General features: G+C 49.6%; 1 protein-coding gene across 4 annotated transcripts; it reads left to right on the top strand.

Annotated features, from left to right (window-relative positions):
- The first annotated feature begins 417 nt into the window (after nt 1-417).
- On the top strand, nt 418-17,761 carry MOGAT2 (monoacylglycerol O-acyltransferase 2). 4 transcript variants are annotated; one of them, XM_032442313.2, is made up of 7 exons: nt 418-906; nt 2,139-2,244; nt 6,366-6,544; nt 14,101-14,305; nt 14,830-15,004; nt 15,163-15,362; nt 16,555-17,761. In XM_032442313.2, the coding sequence occupies exons 1-7, from the start codon at nt 520-522 to the stop codon at nt 16,707-16,709; spliced, it is 1,407 nt and encodes a 468-aa protein (XP_032298204.2). In that variant the 5' UTR covers nt 418-519; the 3' UTR covers nt 16,710-17,761. The 4 variants fall into 4 exon arrangements, with proteins under 4 accessions (XP_032298204.2, XP_015708081.3, XP_085392812.1 ...); XM_015852595.3 differs by having other exon boundaries at nt 424-906; nt 15,163-15,358; XM_085536686.1 differs by lacking the exon at nt 418-906 and having other exon boundaries at nt 1,876-2,244.
- Nucleotides 17,762-20,607: the final 2,846 nt, after the last annotated feature.

Here is a 20,607-nt window from a genome sequence, read left to right on the forward strand (position 1 = left end):
CCTAACAGCACAGGTAAAGAGCTGCCCAGTGAGACTTCGGGATGGTACACACACCTTAAGCATCACCCATGCACCAGGAGTGTCCCTGCAAGGAATGTCCCCTCCCTGGTCCCCACTGTGCCTCAGTGACCACCCAAGCCCAGCAGGACCTGAGTAGAGATGTGGCACCTGGGGACGTGGCCGGTGGGCACGGTGGGATGGGTTGGGGCTGGGGATCCTGGAGGGCTTTTCCAGCCTTTGTGATCCCATGATCTCTGCAGGGTGGTTTGTTTTGTTACTGCTGTTTGTTTTGCTTTGGGAATTGTTGATGCTTTTAGAAACTGCTGGTGGAAATTGCCAGGAACCGTTTCCAAGTGATGGAGCTGAAAGAGTTAAAAGATTTCCCAGAGCAGACAGGGCCAGAAGACAAAGAGGAGAGATGCAAACGAGATCAGAGCCCATTTTAGCTCAATTAAATCAACCAGTGTCCTTAGGAAAAGAGCCCCAGGGTCAGGGAGTCCTGAAGATGGAGGCAGAAAGATGCCTGTCCTTCCCATCCTGGCATGTTCCAAGGGCCTGACAAAGAGGAGGGCTTCTTTTCCAGCTCGCACCTCTGATTTGCTTTTGCCAAGGATTGTTATTTGCTTTTGTTCTGTCATCCTTGGCCGGGGTGAGTGCAGGGATTTGCAGTGCCCTCCGAGAAGCAAAGGATGCTTTTGTATGTGCGCAGTCAGCCCACTGTTTCATTCAGCCCAATGGATGGTTAATTCCGTATCCTGGTTACTGCCGGAGCCCCGTGGTATTCTCAGATGGCTCCTTTGTTTACCTGAGCAGCTTGTCAGTTCTCAAAGGATGTTTTTCCCGAAATCTTGGAGTTTTGTTTGTTTCCTTTTCAGCTGGAAGATCACAGGCTGGAATTTGATGCATGTGAGTTTTCAAAGGTACAGACAGGAGGACGTAGAAATGCAAAAAGGAGGTAGTGTTTCCAGGCTCATGCACCCATGTAAGACTATGCAAGGAGGCACATAGACACGTGTCTGCCCCATCCTTCCATCCATCCATCCATCCATCCATCCATCCATCCATCCATCCATCCATCCATCTCCATCCATCCATTCATCCATCCATCCATCCATCCATGTCCATCCATCCTCATGAGATTCAACAAAGCCAAGTGCAATGCCTGCACCTGGGTCGTGGCGACCCCTGCATCAGTACAAGCTGGGGGTGTAAGGATGGAGCACAGCCCTGTCGAAAGGGACCTGGGGGTACTGGTGGATGGCAGCTGGGCATGAACAGCACGGTGCCCTTGTTGCCCTAAGGCCAGCTGCATCTTGGGCAGGAGATGGGTCTGTGAGCATCTGATGGAGCTGTGGGTGTCCCTGTTCATTGTGGGGAGTGGGACCAGATGGCCTTTAAGGGCCCCTTCCAACTCAAACCACTGTGATTCTGTCATCCATCCATCCATCCATCCATCCATCCATCCATCCTTCCATTCATCTCCATCCATCTCAATCCATCCATCCATCCATCCATCCATCCATCCATCCATCCATCCATCCATCTCCATCCACCCATCCATCCATCCATCCTTCCATTCATCTCCATCCATCCATCCATCCATCCATCCATCCATCCATCCATCCATCCATCCATCCATCCATCCATCCATCTACCCCTGCCAGAGGCATGAGGTTGCTCATGCATCCTGTGCTGGGCAGTGAAACACTCATGCATACTTTGCATACCTTTCCGCTCCCAGCCCTTTCCACGCCCAGCAGACACAGCCTTGAGCTTTATCTACACAATATACATTTTGAATTGCAAAGCCACTCCTCTGCAAAGCCTTTTTCCTCCCTCCCCAGCCAATACTATTTCACAAGCTCCTTCCTCGCCTTTCCCTCCTGCTCTCTCCTGCAGTTGCTGTAGCACAAGGAATGATGGATTTTGCTTTTCTGGAGCTGCAGAGCTGGAGGAGACTTGCAGCACCCAACAACACCACAAGCTTCACACTGGAATAAAGTCAGTGACACGTCCCAGCACCGTCCCCTGCATGTTGCACAACCCCTTTTACTGTAAAGCTGCATAACTATTGACAGGTGACTTTGCACTTTGCATTCACCACTTGCTGAGCTTCCTCCTCCTCCTGAGACCTGCAGGCAGAGCCCAGGATGAAGATTGAGTTTGCTCCGCTCTCCCTGCCGCTGCAGAGGAGACTTCAGACTGCGGCGGTGGTCCAGTGGGTCTTCAGCTTCCTATGTCTAGGTAAGAGGCAGCTCCTCTTCCTCCTCTGCCTTCTTAACCTGGGTAAAGCTTCTGCTTGGCCATGGCTGGACAGTGGATGGGTGTCCCAGCAGAACAGCAGCAGATTTGGGGGTATATATGGATCCTGGGACACACACGTCTCCAAATTGGTATCAGCAAATGAAGTATAAGTTGTGCTTTAGAGCCTCATTAAGTCTCTCAGATGGCTCAAACCTTTGCTACAGGGGTTGGATGGACTCTGCACCAGTGTCTGCAGGCCTGGAGCACTGGGCCACGCTGGTGCAGATGGATGTCTGGCTGTTTGCATGCTCTGTGGCACAACTTTAGCCCATGCTAAGTAATGCTTTGCCAGACTATACCTGGGTCCTGTTTGCAGCATGGATGTATCTAAGGTTTAAGGAGGATGGATGGGTTTTCCAGCAGAACAACTTACCCAGTAGTGGGGTCAGGCTGGCACTTGGCTTTTCAGTGATGAGGTTGACTGATAAGAGGACCAACTCAGCACAACCTGAGCCTTGTAGGACCCTTCTAACATGGGATATTCTATGATCAAAGGGGCAGGAGTTCTGTGCACACTGTCTTTGCATGCCCAGCATGGGCAGCCAGCCTTTGAACCCTCTCAATCAGCAAGGTTGACTCAAGCAGTGCCAGTGTGAGTCAGGCAATCTGGTGGCTGAGCATAGTCCACAGCCTTAGCTTGGCACTGCTAAAGGCTCTGGGCTGGCATTGAGGACAGCAATGTGCATCTTGCAAATCTCACCTGGCTCTGGAGCTGCTGCAGTTTCAGGCTGCAGTAGTAAACTCCAGAGGAGCAGCAGTGCTGAGCCCAGCAGGTCTCTGACAGGACATGGTTCTTGTATGGATATGCTGAGAGCTCACAGCTCACTTGGAGACCATGGCACGTATGTGGTGTGTCCATGGCTGTAGTGCAGCACGGTTCACTTCCCTACAAAACCATCTCTGTTGCATTTCATCCTCCTCTGGTTCCCCGTTTTTCTCATGGGAAGAAAGCAGTGATTACAGGGATGGTGTCACAATAAGCAAACACTGCTGCAGGAAGACTTTCTGTTCTCCCCTGTCCTGCATGGAGGGACAGGGATGCGGCCTTGAGTTGTCCTTGCTGCTCTGCCTCTGGGAGATGAATCCTACACTGCTGGTCCAGGAAGGCTTCGTGTCTCACCCATGGCATTGCACTGCTTTGCTAGGGTTTTGTGGAAGGGTTTGAGGACATGACACAGAGACTTCTGCAAGCAAGTTGGGTTCATAGAATCATAGAATGATAGAATGGCCTGGGGTGCAAAGGCCCACAGTGCTCATCCAGCTCCAACCCCCTGCTGTGTGCAGGGTCACCAACCAGCAGCCCAGGCTGCCCAGAGCCACATCCAGCCTGGCCTTGAATGCCTGCAGGGATGGGGCATCCACAGCCTCCTTGGGGACAATCACCTCCCTGTCCCTGCTGGCCACCCCTTCTTCATGCAGCTCAACATCCTGTTGGCCTTCCAGGCTTCTGGGATGTTCATGCTGGGACAGGAATGGGCTCAGAGCATCATAAGATTTCACACGGGCAAAAAAGAACTCTTTGGATTAAGTGAAGGTCACTGTGTGCAAATTTTGCTCTGGAAAAAAAAAAAAGAAAAGAAAAGAAAAGAAAAGAAAAAGAAAAAAAAAAGCTGAATCAAAGAGCAAATGTTATTAATTTATCCCGCAAATGAATTGAGGGTAAAATTAATAACTATGCATTAATAACTATGTAATGCAAGATAAATGCCTCACTTGGATGATAAGTGGATAGATATGGACCAGAACAACACCTTCACTTTGCAGGGCACACCTTGAGCTTTGCACAGCGTGATAAAAAGAGAGTTAGGCATTATTGCACAGCTTTGCAGCAGACTCAATGACCTGGCTGTTAGGAGCAGTAACTGCAACCTCTGCAGTGTTCCTCAAGCAGTGCTTGTGTCTTGTGTGCACCTCGGAGCTTGGTTTCATGCTGGATGCTCTTTTGCCTGAGAGCTGTGGCTGTGGCTCTTCAAAGGAGCAGAACTAGGCATGAGCAGTGGTGTGTTGTGAGCTGGAGATTTGCGTTGCATGTGAGACCTGCTGCTGTGCAGAGAGCTCAGTGCTCCTCCATCCTAAGCCAACCTCCTTTCCTTTCCTTTCCTTTCCTTTCCTTTCCTTTCCTTTCCTTTCCTTTCCTTTCCTTTCCTTTCCTTTCCTTTCCTTTCCTTTCCTTTCCTTTCCTTTCCTTTCCTTTCCTTTCCTTTCCTTTCCTTTCCTTTCCTTTCCTTCTCCTTCTCCTTCTCCTTCTCCTTCTCCTTCTCCTTCTCCTTCTCCTTCTCCTTCTCCTTCTCCTTCTCCTTCTCCTTCTCCTTCTCCTTCTCCTTCTCCTTCTCCTTCTCCTTCTCCTTCTCCTTCTCCTTCCCCCTTCCCCCTTCCCCCTTCCCCCTTCCCCCTTCCCCCTTCCCCCTTCCCCCTTCCCCCTTCCCCCTTCCCCCTTCCCCCTTCCCCCTTCCCCCTTCCCCCTTCCCCCTTCCCCCTTCCCCCTTCCCCCTTTCCCCTTTCCCCTTTCCCCTTTCCCCTTTCCCCTTTCCCCTTTCCCCTTTCCCCTTTCCCCTTTCCCCCTCCCCTTCCCCTTCCCCTTCCCCTTCCCCTTCCCCTTCCCCTTCCCCTTCCCCTTCCCTTTCCCTTTCCCCTTCCCTTTCCCTTCCCCTTTCCCTTCCCCTTGCCTTCCCTGCCTTGCCTTGCCTTGCCTTGCCTTGCCTTGCCTTGCCTTTCCACCTCTAGCTCCCCCCTCTCCTTCCTTCCTTCCTTCCTTCCTTCCTTCCTTCCTTCCTTCCTTCCTTCCTTCCTTCCTTCCTTCCTTCCTTCCTTCCTTCCTTCCTTCCTTCCTTCCTTCCTTCCTTCCTTCCTTCCTTCCTTCCTTCCTTCCTTCCTTCCTTCCTTCCTTCCTTCCTTCCTTCCTTCCTTCCTTCCTTCCTTCCTTCCTTCCTTCCTTCCTTCCTTCCTCCCTTCCTCCCTTCCTCCCTTCCTCCCTTCCTCCCTTCCTCCCTTCCTCCCTTCCTCCCTTCCTCCCTTCCTCCCTTCCTCCCTTCCTCCCTTCCTTTCTCCCTCCCTCACCACCCGCATCCCTCAACACCACAACCCTGTTGGTCTGCAACATCTCCAGGGACGGTGACCCCACCACCTTCCTGCACATCCTGGCCACTCTTTGGGATAAGAAATTCTTCCTAATACCCATCCTGAACCTCTGCTCACACAACCTGAGGCCGCTGCCTCTCGTCCTAATGTGACTCATGAGCTGGGGAAGAAAAAAGGACTTGGGTCAATGTGTATTTCCAGCCCATTCTCACTCAGTGAGCACTCTGATGGACAGGGCTTCCAGATGGAGAGGGCACAGCTCTGACTGGCAGCTCGGTGGTCATCAGTGCTTCCCAGACTGTGCTGGGTTTGAGTAGGATCTGATGCTCCCAGTGATGCGTGATTGCATGCAGACTTTCCTTCTCTTGTTCTCCTGCCAAAACACGGGGCATGAGGGAGGCAGGGGGTAGAGGACAAAGCTGAGTACTGACTGGAAACAGCTCAGAAAGGTATTTAATGACTTGGGAAAGGCCCAACTTATTAATGACTTTGGGAACGAAATAGAGCGTGCCTATAAAATCTGTGATGACACCATGGCAAAAAGGCTGAAAATCCTCTGCTGGACTGGATTAGAGTTTAAAGTGAAGCCAAACGGAGGAGGAAAAGGTTCAGAATCAATAAGAAAGAAAGAAAAAAATCAATGAAGAGTAAAATTCTTCTATATGGGAAGATGAAAAATTCAACATCATGGACAGCCATTCAAAATGAGGTCCAGCAGCCTCCATGGGGGAGGCAGACATGGTGGCCCTTGGAGAAAGGGGTCCTTCCCAGGGGTTGGGGTTAAGCTGCTCTTCTAGTCCATGGGGCAGATGGGATGAAAACCATTTGTTGGCATCATAGCTGCCCTTACACTGATAGAATAATCCCACAGTGAGCACAGGGAAGGCTTGGGCTCCATCGCAGGGCTGTGCAGGGCAGGTCCCTCCATATGAGCCATCCCTCCCCCACCGCTCTTATCGCTCACTGCCTGCTTTATCTCCCAGCACAGTGCTGCACCGCTGCCTTCATCGCCCTCCTCTTCACCCGCTTTTGGCTGCTCAGCGTCCTCTACGCCGCCTGGTGGTTCACAGACAGGGAAGCACCGCTCAGGGGTGGGAGACGGATCCACATGGTGCGGAACAGCGCAGTCTGGAGACACATGAAGGACTTCTTCCCCGTCTCGGTGAGCTCCCTCTGTGCCCTCCATGCTTACAATGCAGGGATCGTCCTCCCAGCTTAGAGTCAATGTGTGACCCAGTGTTTTCCCAACATGTCCTTTAATCACCTGCTTTATATGCGCCCATTTAACCTCATTGCATGGATAGGGCCATCTCCCCATGCCCATTCACCGTGATATGGTGGTGATGCATTGGAACAGGTTGCCCAAGGAGGGGGACATCCTCCACAATCCCTGCAGGCATTCAAGGCCAGGCTGGATGTGGCTCTGGGCAGCCCCCCAGGATGTATATCATAGTCTCCCGGGTAGGAATGGGAACACAACCCAGGAGAGCTCCTGGTGGCTCTTACCATAAGAGACAGGTAATATTCTAGGACATCCATCAGGAATCACCAAATTCCCAAGTCATTATTCTCAAGGTCGCTGTAGAAAATGCTAGAAATGCTGCATGCTGTTTATGTGGTTGTAAAGATTATACATCATACACTGCCATAAAGCACAGCTTGAGCAGTGTCAGACTGATCTGTGTGCTATAACATAGAGGCCAGATAAGCCCAGCGACACCTCCTTGCCTTCCCCATGCACACTCCCTCCTGAGCAGAGCCCTGGGCTGCCTGTCTGTCCTGGGGATGGGATGATGGCTGGGGATGAGTTGATGGTTGGGGATGAACTGATGGTTGGGGATGAGTTGATGGTTGGGGATGAGTTGATGGTTGGGGATGAGTTGATGGTTGGGGATGAACTGATGGTTGGGGATGAGTTGATGGTTGGGGATGAGTTGATGGTTGGGGATGAGTTGATGGTTGGGGATGAGTTGATGGTTGGGCATATGTTGATTGTTGGGGATGAGCTGATAGCTGGGGATGAGTTGATGGTTGGGGATGAGCTGATGGTTGGGGATGAACTGATGGCTGGGGATGAGCTGATGGTTGGGGATGAGTTGATGGTTGGGGATGAACTGATGGTTGGGGATGAGCTGATGGTTGGGGATGAGCTGATAGCTGGGGATGAGTTGATTGTTGGGGATGAGCTGATGGTTGGGGATGAGTTGATGGTTGGGGATGAGCCGATGGCTGGGGATGAGTTGATGGTTGGGGATGAGCTGATGGTTGGGTATGGGTTCATGGTTGGATTAGATTATTTTAATGATCTTTTCCAACCTAATTCTGACTCTGATTCCCTACCAGGTGGCACTGCCAGGCAGAGGGACCAGCAGAGGGAGCCTAGCTACTGGTTTTGCTTGCAGCACACTGGGGTGCACAGGGAGGGTTTGGAGCAGCCTTTATCCTCGCTGCTCTGTGAGAATTCATGCATTTCCCTTGCTTGTAAGGCATTTCATTTCACATCCTTCAAGCATGGGCTCGAATAAACTATTTGGGAATGAGAAATTATTTGTTCCTAACAGTGTAGACGTTAAGCAATGCGATATTGCTTTAGCCATCCTGTAAGCTCACAAGGAGCTGAACCGAGCTGAGCTTTGGTCTGAGTTGCACACTCCTGCTTGCTCAAAGTCCCAACCAGAACAAAGGTAAATGGGCAGCAGGACCTGGGGAACATGGATCCAACACCACGGGCTGCATTTGTGTGTAGATTGAGTTTGTTCAGCCCTGGAGGATTAGTTATTCTGGGAAGATTAAATGTGGCTCCTAATCCTCCCAGATCCCCACTGCAAACTTATTGTGGTCAAGCATCAGTGCCGGGAGGTGGGAGGCAGCAAGAGCCGCCTGCGCTGCTCTGCCCTTGGGTATTTCAGGAAAGGGATTTAAATGCTGCTCCTGTGGGATCCCTGGGCATGTTTGCTGCTGCAGAAGCAACGAGAGGTTGGGATGAGCATTTGCTTTCCAGAGATTGAGGCGGAGTGAATTTGCAGTGTGCTGCAGCAGGGATCTGCCATGCAGGAGCACTCGGGTTCCCAACGCGTGCAAGGAGCACCCTCTGCTGATCCCAGTCGTGCAGAATTGCTTTGCTCTTTGCTTTTGCCTTATTTTTGTTAGGGAACTGCCAGGATCTGAGTGAGTTTGGGTGACTGTAGAAGGTGGACGAGCACTGAGACCCCAGGCATCTTCCCAGGAGCATCTTCCCCAGGAAGGCTTTTTTTCCCTGTATTTCAACCATATTCTCACCTTCATTTTTACATAGAATCATAGAATCACAAGGCTTCCTTATGCTGGGATTCATAGAATCATAGAATCACCAAGGTTGGAAAAGACCTAAAAGTGATTCTGTGTGTCTCCCATTTGGCCAAGAAATAGCACAGCTATTTCACAGCTCGTCACCAACCCTCCTCCTGCAGCCAAGGTGCTCTGGTAAGCTCAGCTGAGGAGCACCATGGGCATGCCTAAGGGAAAGGCCTTCAACAAATCCTGCCTTCGAGTGCTGCCATCCATCAGAGCAGCCCAGCAGGTGTCATCTCACCAGATTTATTCAGGGCAACCTGATAAATGTCTTTGTGTGTAGAAGGTTCCTGTAGTCCTCTAGGTGCTGTTTTCCCCTCTTGAATATTAGAATCATAGAATTACCCAGGTTGGAAAAGACCTTGAAGATCATCAAGTCCAACCGCAGCCTTACCAGTACCCTGACTCTAACAACCCTACACTAAATCATATCCCTGAGCACCACATCGAAACAGCTCTTAAACACAACCAGGGATGGCGATTCAGCCACCTCCCTGTGGAGTTATTCCTGTACCTAACTACCCTTCCTGTGAAGTTCTTCCTAATATCCAACCTAAACTTGCCCTGGCGCAACCTGGGGCCATTTCCCCTCATCCTTGAAGAGCCACAGGACACTTTTAATCACCCTTGGGGTTATTTTTGAAGGTTCAATGGTTGGACTAGCTGATCTTAGTGGTCTTCTCCATCCTTGATGACTCTGTGGTTCTGTAAGTGCCAGCTGGATGTTGTTATCTATAGCAACTGGCAGAGTCCCAACCTCTTGGGCTCTTGTTGGGTTTCTTTTTGTTGCTAGCTTAACTAAAATGTGTCACTGGAGACTTAGTGGACCCCCAGGAGCTCATTCATTCTCATAATTGCATAAACCATGACAGGGGTTGTTTGCGTGTGCTGTGGTTCTGGGTAAGCACAGGGCATCACATGTGGTCCAAGTGCACGTGAACCAAACCCTACCAGGAATATTTTCTTACTCTTCACAGCAGAACAGTACAGTTTGTAACTGGGGATCTTGTGCTTTGGCCCATGACGTTAAACAGCACTTCTGGTTTCCAGTACTTCTGGCTGTTCGTTTTGCTTCCTTCTGTTGGCTGGAGGAGAGGAGAAGGTTTGTTCAGGCAAAAGCAGCATACAGTCCAGTGACCCAAAGTCAACTCTCTCCCATTTTCTGAAGAGCTTCCTTACCCTGTGACTTGGACCTTCCTTTTCTGCCCTCATGTGGTATTGTGGCACCTGGAGGAAACACCAAGAGCCCAGAGACATTGTCTCAGACTCCTTCCATTGCTGGGACCAGAACCTCATTCTTCCCTGAGGAGCTGCCAGCACTCGGATGTTTGCTTTCCCCTTTGTCTCCCATCACCCTTATGTGACGTGCTGACTTCTCCTTAGTACAATTTCTTCTTCCTTGGGTTTGCTCATTGGTTGCTGACATCCCATAGAGAACCTGACTGCATGCTTCTTCCTGCATGAGATGTTCTATGGAGGTGCCTGGGTGGAAAGCAAGTGACCTGAGGATTTGCTTAGGGTGAAACTGAACAGAAGTTTATCCTACTTAAGATCAGATTAGTGAACATAACATCATTGGGAGTGAGTTTAGGGCCAGAGGGTGATAGAAATACAATAGCAATTCAGTTTGGGAGACTAAATGAAGAAGGCACAACTTTTCTGACCAGCTTTCCCGACCAGCCCCTGTCTCCCAACATGTGTTCCCCTGTCCCTTAGGATGTGATGACATGGGAAGTCAGCACACTGCCTGTCTGTCTGCCTGCGGGCACAGCAAGCACTGTGCATTGACCAAGCTCATCTCAACTTGACTCCATCCAGTTCACCACTTAACTGATTGTAGATCCCTCCAGACCTACAAACAAGGCCAGCTGGGGGCTAAGTGTCCTGTTTTGACCCCAGGATATACTGGTGTAAAGCAGAATGATGCTTCCTTCAAGCACTTTTGCACCAGTTTTACATGGGGAATCACCCTTCCTCCCTTTTCCTCTGGTTTGGAGCAAGACCATCCGGCACACAGATGATAAAAAAAGCCCCAGCCACACCTCAAAAGGTGAATTAAAACAGCCACATTAAACCAGCGCTGAAATCCTGAGCTGATACAGTCCCTTGGAAGCCCTAATTAGGCTAATTCAGTTGCAAAATGAAATGAGAAACAAAACAAATAACAAACGAAGGCCTCTTTAATTCCAGCTGAGAGCATCTACTTGTGATGTTAACGAGGTTCAGCTAATCCAGTTTAAAATTAAATTTGCTTGAGATCCTCACCCTACCTGGTCTCTTACTGGAGCCTCTAAAAGCCTGTGCATGTGTTGCCCTAACATGGATGGTGACCTTGCATGGAGCAGATCTCACTAGAGATTGGGGACGGGGCCTTTCCCGTGTTCTGGACCCACTTCTGGGTCGATAGATTAGGAGGAGGTTTCTACGGCCAAGAAGTCATTGGGAGCACTGAACATCCACAGCAATGACACCCATGAAGAAGGATAATGTAGACCACACCCTTCAAATTCATATTTATGGGTTGGGAGGGCCCCAGTCACCCCATATCTGGGATCTAGAAGGCTTTCTGCCCTGCCACCAGGACTCACAACACACTGATGAGGGGTCAGGGCTGCTATCAGACACAAGGCAGCATCCCAGCCACGACAAGGGGAAGCCCTGCAAGCCAACACACCCATGGCTCAGCTTGGAGTGCATGACCCCAAGCTGATAACAGCTCTTTGCTTTGGGGATGAAGGCCCCGTGCATTAATTTGTCACCCCTGTACCTTGAGAAACTAGTCTTGCCTTACCAAGAAAAACTTCAGGGCAAGAATGTGTCTCCCTTCAGTGTTTACACACAGACCAGCTCGGCCAGACCCTCAAGTCAATGATTAATGTTCAACTCACCCAGAAACAGCAGAGCAGTAGATGCCATTCAGCAGGAGCAGAGGTGACAACCCAGCCAAGCCAGGAGGAATGAGATTCTCACCTCTTGCACCTGAACCCCATTATGCACACTGGGGCTGCAGTGGGCAGAGCCTGGGCTGGGTGCTGCAGGTGTTAACTTTGCTGTCTGCCTGAGAACAGCTTGCTGTGCTGAGCTTCACCTCTGGCAGGAAGAGGGGAAGGAGAGAACAAACAGCAGGGACAACAAAGATGGGTGGGTTGAGTTGCTGTGTTTAAGTGATTCAAGAAGGAGAATAGTGGTTTAGCATCCAGAGGCTGACCTATGGCTTAAGATACATCACCCAAGTCTCTCCTCTGCTACTGATTTCCTTCCTGGTCTTTTGCAGGGAAATGGTTTCTCTGCAGGCTCTGGCCAAACCATGAGCCCCATGTCCCTCTCTCCCTTCCTTTGCAAAGCTGAAAGAAGCAATTACTTCAACAGTGTCATTAAGATGTAATTGGTGCTGGAGAGGCTCCACCTTGACCAGACCATCAAACCTCGAACATCAAGGCTTCTACTTATAGAACCATAGAATCACAGAATCACCCAGGTTGGAATAGACCTACAAGATCATCCAGTCCAACCATCCACCCATCACCAATAGTTCTCACTAAACCACATCCCTCAACACAACGTCTAAATGTTGCTTGAACGCTTTTGGAGTGACTGACTCCATTCCTCCCTGGGCAGTCCATTTCAGTTATCCTTGACTTAGAGCAGGGCTCTGGGTACTGAGCTCATGATTGAGCCAGAAAACACGTGAAGCCACGTAAAATCTCAATTCTGACCCAACTGCAGTTGGTAGGACTCCAGATATTGGTGGCTCTGAGGCCACTGAGAAGTACAAGAAATCATGTATCAGAAGCATTTCCTCCTGTAAGCTCCACTGGACGCTGATCTTCCATCCTCTTTCACTGAGGTGAGCAGCAAGCAGCATCTCCTAGGGAAGGTTTTTAGGGATGGGAGGTATCCTAACATGGCTTGGAGCAGATTGCAGGGCTGGGTGCTTGCCCAAGTCCAGTTTTCATTAGTAAGGAGGGTGGCACGACCTTGGGGTGCAGCCAGGTGCTGAGCCCGCTGCCGCCCTCCCTTCTCACACAGCAGGAGATTTAGTGGCTTGTGACGCATCCCAGCATCTCACCCTGCTTATAAATCATGCAGAGATGAAAGGTTGTTTGGAAGCTGAAGATAAATGCAGGATACATTGATGCAAGCTGAGATTACTCAAAAAACTCAGCAAATCGTGGCGGGGGCTCAGCAGTTCGGCCATCTGCCCCTCTTCCTGCACATGGGTGGTGATGGGGACTTTGTTTGTCTCTTCCTCTCATTAGGAGCAGGCGCTTCAATGGGCACATGTGTACAGTCAACAGTGCTTTAGGACAGATGGGAAATGAGCCATGATGTCAAAAAGTAAAATAGAACTCAGGGTGCTTCTAGGAAAACAAATGCCCCATTAGCTGCTCCCTGCATATGGACAGAACCAGGGTACTTGAAGCACAGAGGGCTTTGTTTCTGCTTGTACATAAGTGCTTTGAGCTGTCTGGAAATCCACGATGGCTTTGTAATGGTCAGCTCTGGGGCTGAGAGAATCCTCAGCACCGATTTAAAGGTTACCAAGACATCAGCATTTGGCTGTTGGATGCCCTGTCTGTATGAGGTTGGGATTGCAGGATCTCAGTGGCACAGCTCAAGGCTGACCTGGTTACACTGGTCCTTCCATTCCAGATAGGCCATCACAACTGTAGCCCACAGAGGCCAAATCTTGCCCATTATCTATCCTTAATTGTCTCCTCCTGGTAAAATTGCAACAACCTTGGGCAGAAATCCATTGCTCCCTGGTGGACCTGCAGGTTACTTTAGGTAACTAACCAAGGCACAAGCTGTTGGGCTCTTGTAGGGTAGCCCATAATGCAAAGAAATCCATCACTTTTTTCCCTGGGAGCTGAGGTTTTCACCTAATGATGTACAAATCATTCTTCGATTACTCGATGTGTTTTAGGACAAGGTGATTACTACTAGGGTGGTTCTGGTTGTGGGCTATAAGGGGCTACATATGGGGTTATCCCACTTTGTGCATTTCTTTTTTCCCATATTGTAAAATGTACTGGAGGAAGTTTTAAAGGAAGTTGGCTCCTAACAACACCTAGACCAGCTCAAGGCAACATGGGCTTTGAGAAATCTGATCTACTGGAAGGTGCCCCTGTCCATGGTAGTGGACCCAGCCCATTCTATGACTCTATGAAGAAATGTAGCATTGGAAACGTCATTTTTGGGCCAGGAAATGGTGGGAGATACAAAAACAGGCAATGAAACTCATCTCACTGAACAACACTTGAGCTGTTCCAGTTGATCTTTCCTAGCAGAAGGAGGAATGGATGCCAGGAATCCCTTCTATTCTCCGTAGCCAACTCTCTGTGTGCTGAGGTGACGCCATTAACTCTTGTTCCTTCCCTTGTCCAGCTGGTGAAAACAGCAGAGTTGGACCCCAGGCAGAACTACCTGGTGGGATTTCACCCCCACGGGGTCCTGGCAGTGGGAGCCTTCATCAATTTCGGCACAGAGGCAACAGGGTTTTCCACGATCTTCCCAGGCATCACCCCACACCTGATGATGCTCTCCTTATGGTTTCGTGTCCCCTTCTTAAGGGACTACCTCATGAGTGGAGGTAAGCAGGGTGGAAGCACTGATGAGCAATGGGATGAGTGGGTGAATCAGGGGTGTTTTAGGGAGCAAAGAGGGAAAAGATCAGAGAGGCCTGAGAAGGTCAAGGAGTCCTTAATGAGTGGCATCTATAGGCGTTGGATTCAGCACCAAAATCTCTCTGAAACAAAGCAGCTGCCAATGGCAGCTCGTGGAGTTGCACAATACACAACAGGACAGGAAGCAGAAAGGAAAAGGAGTAGGTAAAAATTAAATGCAGATGGGAAAAAGGGCTCCAGATTGATTTGTGGAGACCTGGCCTACCATCTCTCACTGGTGACCTTGGAGTACATCCAATTCTCCATCTGAATCAGCTCATGGGGAGGCTGGGGCTTAACTGCAGCTAATGTGATGTGTTGTGATGTGGAAGAGCTCTGCATGAGCTGAGCTCACCATTTCTCTGGAGTTGGATGAAGAGGGAAAGTGGGAATAAACAGCACTGGTGCAGATTTTACAGATGTTCAGTTTTAATTCCTCTCTACCTCCCAGGCCTTGTATCCTCTGATAAGGAGAGTGCGTACCACGTGCTGCAGAAGCCAGAGGGGGGAAACCTGTTGGCCATCATTGTTGGTGGGGCTCAGGAGGCTCTGGAAGCCCGGCCAGGATCCTGCACCTTGCTGCTGAAGAACAGGAAGGGATTTATCCGCGTGGCCATCGAGCGGGGGTGATGCAAAGGGTGGGGCTACAGGGTGCCTTGGGAGGGATGCTCTGGTCTGCGGTGGTCAATAGGATGTTCCAGGTGAATTCTGGGGGGAAATGAGGGTGTTTTGGGGTTGGCCTCTCTGATCACAGTGGCCATGTGTTGTGTCCATCTCCCTGCAGCACCCCACTGGTCCCTGCCTTTTCCTTTGGGGAGAATGAGCTCTTTGACCAGGTGAGCAACCCCAAGGGCTCATGGCTGTGGTGGATCCAGCACCGGCTCCAGCAGATCATGGGCATTTCCCTGCCCCTCTTCCATGCAAGAGGTATCTTCCAGTACAGCTTTGGGCTGGTCCCCTACCGCCGGCCTGTCTACACCGTGAGTAAGTCCCTCCTCAGCAAAAGCCTGGCCAAGGCATGTTCAAGGATGGTCCCTGGGCTGTGTCTTTCTGCTGAGCCAAGGAACATGAGCTGAGATGGGCTGGGAACTTCTTAGCAGTGGAGCACCTCCCACTGCTCACACGCCCCTCTTGTGCCCCTTTTTTTACTTAAATATATATATATATATATATATATATATATATATACATATATATATATATATATATGTTTTAAAGAAGTCCTTGGCTTTAGGATAAATTCCCCTAGGATGGAAGGAATATGTTAAAAAACATAATTGGGTAATACTGCCTGAGTGTCCAGGCAGCTCTGGAAGCTGTGGTGTGACACGCTCAGCTGAATGCAGTATTGGAGCATCTCTGGTGCAAACGGGTTAGCACAGAGAAAGGATAACACAGGGTTCCCTGCACACGCCGGTCTGGGACTCTGGCTTGGTCATCCTGCAGAACCCAAGTGGTCTGAACAGTGCTGAGAAAGCCCCAGAGCAAATTGAGATGCTCCATTGCCTTCATGAGATGCATCCAGTCTCAGTTCCACCACAAGGCTTTAAATTGTACAAACCCCTGTAGCAGCATTGGGTTGAGCTTCCAAGCCAATCACACAAGCATAAGTAAGACAGGACCTACAGGATTTGCCCAGCATCCCATTCAGATGCAGGCACAAGCCCCAACCTATCTGCGCACCAACAAGCCAGGCTGGTTTCATTAGAGATAATACAAAACAGGAGACCAAATTAAAAGAAAGGTGTTGGTTGTGGTGAAATTCCACCTGGTTTCAACAGCTCCATGCTTGGCCCGCAGTACAGCTGATGGTCCGAATTAATGTAATTAAAGAGGCTGTTTGGAAAGGTCAGGGCTCACCCTGCTGATTAGGTTTGACAGTCAGCAATTACTTCTAATTGTTTTACAGCCTGTTTGGATTGACTCAATGGTTTTACAAGCAGCAAAGTATCAGAAGGGCTCCTCATTAGTTCGATGAGGAACAGTGTTACACAATGATGATGCTTGACAAACACAATTAGAGTCAGCGAGCAGAGCAGGAGAAGTGTCCCACTGCTGGCAGCTCTGGGATATCAATATGTTCTTCACACCTTTGGAAAGGTTGGACTCCATCTCTGTACTAACACATGTAAAGCGTTGATAGAGACCTGGCCTAATGGTTGCTCTTGTTTTCCAGTTGGGAAGCCAATTCCCGTGCTGAAGAAACACAAGCCAACGGAGGAAGAGGTTGATCGAGTCCATCAGAAATACTTAGAAGAGCTGAGCAAGCTCTTTGAGGAACACAAAGCTAAATATAACGTCCCAGAAGACAGTCACCTCGAATTTATATAGAGCACCTTGTGGAAGGTGGAGGTGTGGACATCAAGCTCCAAGTTTTCCCTGTCTCTGGGACAGATTCACTTCATTTGTGGGTAATTCATGGTCCGTACAATGTGGGGAGAAGGACTTGGTTTTCCCAGCCTTTCCATCACTCCTCTCTGTAGGACACACAGGAGGTGATAAGCAAACAAAATCCCATCTGACTGACCCCACACCACTGAAACTTCCCAGCACAAAGCTCCCAGCTGGCCTCCATGCCAAGATATTTCCAGGCAGAGATGAATTATTGTTCCCTCTGCATTTAATTCAAAGTTTCATTTTCCCAGGCTAGATGGGTAAAGCTTGTGCTGGAAAAAGCCAAATCTTCAAAGATATCTGAAAGGATATAAAGACCTTTGCTGGTAAAATCACTTCTCGTGTGAGGAGCCCTGCTTATAACGAGCCTCAGACCCCTCCAGTGGGGATGCCACAGCAGCACTGAGCAGTCTGTGTCACAAATGATGGTGTTTCCTAAGGTGAGAGCATGGCCAGGTGATGGGAGAAGTGATCTGGGACAGGAAATATGGCTCACAAGGCCACTTTTGGCAGGTGCTCAAGGCTTTAAATAGCTGCTGCTCCTTGATATACAGAACTTTATTAAACTCTGCGCCTAATGGGATTTTGCAGCATGGAAGTTTTAGGTGGCAGGAAGCCATCTGCTCAGATCAGCTTTATTTTACTCTCAGAGAGCCCTTATACAATCACATTCCCTCCCTCCATTTCTTTCTCTCCTTCCGACCTGTGAGGAGCTGCCAGGGATCCCAGCATTTGTGTTACTTGCACTTAACGAGCTGAACACACAGCTCTGCTCCTGGGGCCACCACTGTGGGGTTTCTGATTTTCACCTTCTCCCTGTGTCAGCCTCAGTGAAGTTGCTCCACCCGAATGACCGGCTGCACATCCCTCCTGTCCCCAGAAAACCAGCAGCAATAGGAAAAATTCATAGGGAGCCCTTATTGACATCGCTAACCGCTCCTGTAATCCCCCACTTAATCCAGTCAAATAAAGCAGGTCACCTGCTATGATTTCTTGCTTGTTTTCTATTAATAGATATTTCTTCTTTCGTCCTTAATTAAGGGCAGATGTGCTTGAGCAGGAGGAAGATGCATTAGGAAAAGAGCGGTAATTATCTCCCACCCTTTTCTTTTGCTGTTTGTCAGCACCCAAGCGTTATTGCTCTTCCCCATCCTTCCCCCTGCCTTCCCTTGTGCTGGTCCTCCTATCAGCAACTCTGCTGTGACCTCTGCAAGCAGCCTGGTAGGGGCTGGTGCTGGAGGAGAGTGATGGGGATGTCGAGTGATGGGGATATCCCTGAGGATACAGGTGCTTTGGGGATGGGAGAGGGCTCTGGGGGTAGGGATGAGGAGCTGGGATCTTGATGCAATGGGAAAAGAAGAGGGAGGGAAATTACCTGTGCTTGAGGGATTTGGGGAGATGTTGGATGGGTGGTTGGGATGGATTGGATGATTGCTGGATTTGGGGAGATGTTGGATGGATGGCTGGATGGTGATATTGTAGAGATGGAGGAAATGGGGAAGAAGCAGGGAATGAGGTCTTGTTCATTGCATGGAAATGGACCACAGGTATGGGTACAGACAGGAAGGGCTGGATCTGTAGGAGTGGCATGACCTTGCCCCAGCCTGATAGAGGATTCACATTAAAGGATGGAATCCCCGGCCGTCCATCTCTTCCCTCTGTGGATCCACCTGTGTGATGCCTCTGATGCCAGAGAAGCACCTATCTGAGAGATGGGATGGTCCAACCCTGGAGATAGAAAAAGCAGAAAATGGGTAATTGGGAAAATATCACAGGAGGAAATGGGGAAAAGGATGCTGGAGCTGCCTGCGGGCTTCTGGGGCAATGGGAGACACATGGGACCCCAAGCCAGCAAATGGTGGAGCTGGAGGAGAAGGGTCAGAGAAGGGCAGTGTCTATATATAATTGGCTTCATTTGAGGTCAGTTTTATCTCCAAGGCTGGAACGTGTCCTTGATTCCTCAGGGACCTGTATAGCCCATATAGCAATGACTGGGGCTTGTGTTAAATATAACATGGAGAATAATAATTCACAGGCGTCCTTGCTGCTGGGAGCTGTCCTGGGGGCTCAGAGCAGTGCAGGGTCTCAACTTCTTGAGGAACCAGAGCTGCCTCTGAGCAAAGTGCTCTAAGACAAGAAGCTTTTGTGCTATTTTGGCACATGTCTGGAGGATTAAAACTCCTCCAACACAACACAAGACAAGATAAACAGCAAGGAAAGCCAAGAGCTCTGGTCAGTCAGAGCCCTCCCAGACTGCAGCTATGTTTGAGTTTGGGCTCTGCAGCTCAGGATGGACTCCATTTGAGACACAAAGGGTCATCCAAGCTGTGACTCCAAAATAATCTGAAAGAAGCAGAGCACGTTTAATTGCAGCAATTCCACTCACTTTTCCTGCTTTGATTAGAGAAGTGAGCCCAAGGAGGAGGGCTCAGCTCAGTGCCTCCCTCGCAGATTGAATGAAGTCAGAGTAATAAATTGCGCAATCTGGGACTTCTATGGAAATCCCGAATCAGAAAATATGGTGACATTTTGGAGTGCAGCGAGTTGATGCTCCTCACCTGCCTCCACCCAGCTGCCTCTGATCTCTCCAGTATTTCTGTTGCGAGAGGCTCTAATCTGGATTTGCCTTACTTAGCGGGTTCAGATCACGAGGCTCAAAAGAAAACCTCTGACAAGTGATGAATACGAAATACGGGCTAATTCCCAAAGAGGGGGGAAGTCAAGCAAAACACGGCTTGTCTTTCCGAAGCTCTTCCACACTGGCCCCAAAATGGGGCTGGAAGTTTTCTTGATGCTGCAGAAAAAATATATGGGAGAAAATGGTGGTTTTACGCTCACTGGAAGACTTCCTGGTTTGAGCTCAATGAAGTCCCCAAATGTGGTTTGTTAAACATCCCTCCTCTCCACCACACAGCATTTCCCTTCCAAGAGGAGAAATAAAACTGCAAAAGCATTTGAAACCCGTCACTTTGTTTTCAAAACTAAATGAAGCACTTAAGAGACCAACCAAGAGGCCGCAGCAGGAGGAGGCGGTGGAAATGCTGCACTTAAACACACTCCGTTGTTTTAGCTTTCACTGCACCTTGTTTTGGGGTGAACATTTGGGTACTTCTTGGGTAGGATCTGTCTAGGACGGGGTTTTGACTTGATTACTCAGACTGCCTTGCTCAGGTTATGAAAGATCACCATCAGAGAAATAACCCACAGCGACCCACGTGCTCCATACTGGGGACATCTGATTCATTTCTTAAGCCTGTGCCCACTCCTGGCCCTGCCCATATCACAGAATCATTCATTCGTTAAGGCTGGAAAAGGCCTCTAAGATCCTCAGATCCAACTGGATTACTGGACTGGGTGACGTTGATATACCGGAATGAAAGCAGACCAAGTGTGCAGCTCAGTGTGAACTGGGACTTACAGACCAAAAGCACTGTGGGAATGGCTTGGAAGCACTTGGATTCAACAAACGATTGCAGAAAACGCATCTGCTGAAGAGACACATGCAGAAAATTGAGCATAAAATCACACGTGCACAGAAAAATAATATATATATAAACCCAGCAAAAAACGCATGCACAAAAATGGAAGCATGGCCAATCCCCAGGGAAGGAAGTGCTCCAGGCTGATTTGATCACCTAGAATTGAAGAGGAACAAATGCAAGCAAGCCATACTTTTATCTTCACCTCCATCAGGGCATTTGCAAGGACAGAACGTGGCGGCTGGCTGCAAACAGCCTCATGGCCAAGGGTACGTGTGGGTGCTGGAGGAATTCAGCTCCACATCACGGAGTACTTTGAACTCAGAGAACAGCCCTGCACTGCCAGGAGCGTGTGC

The sequence above is a fragment of the Coturnix japonica genome, chromosome 1, assembly GCF_054131305.1.
Source record: "Coturnix japonica strain WE chromosome 1, WE-NBRP24, whole genome shotgun sequence".
NCBI lineage: Eukaryota > Metazoa > Chordata > Aves > Galliformes > Phasianidae > Coturnix > Coturnix japonica.

Bases quoted from the DNA above. Each gene is read 5' to 3' on its own strand.
- MOGAT2 (XM_032442313.2), top strand. From the start codon at position 520: ATGCCTGTCCTTCCCATCCTGGCATGTTCCAAGGGCCTGACAAAGAGG. The intron at 2,245-6,365 runs GTAAGAGGCAGC...TTTATCTCCCAG, and splicing joins CTTCAGCTTCCTATGTCTAG to CACAGTGCTGCACCGCTGCC. The intron at 15,363-16,554 runs GTAAGTCCCTCC...CTTGTTTTCCAG, and splicing joins CCGGCCTGTCTACACCGTGA to TTGGGAAGCCAATTCCCGTG.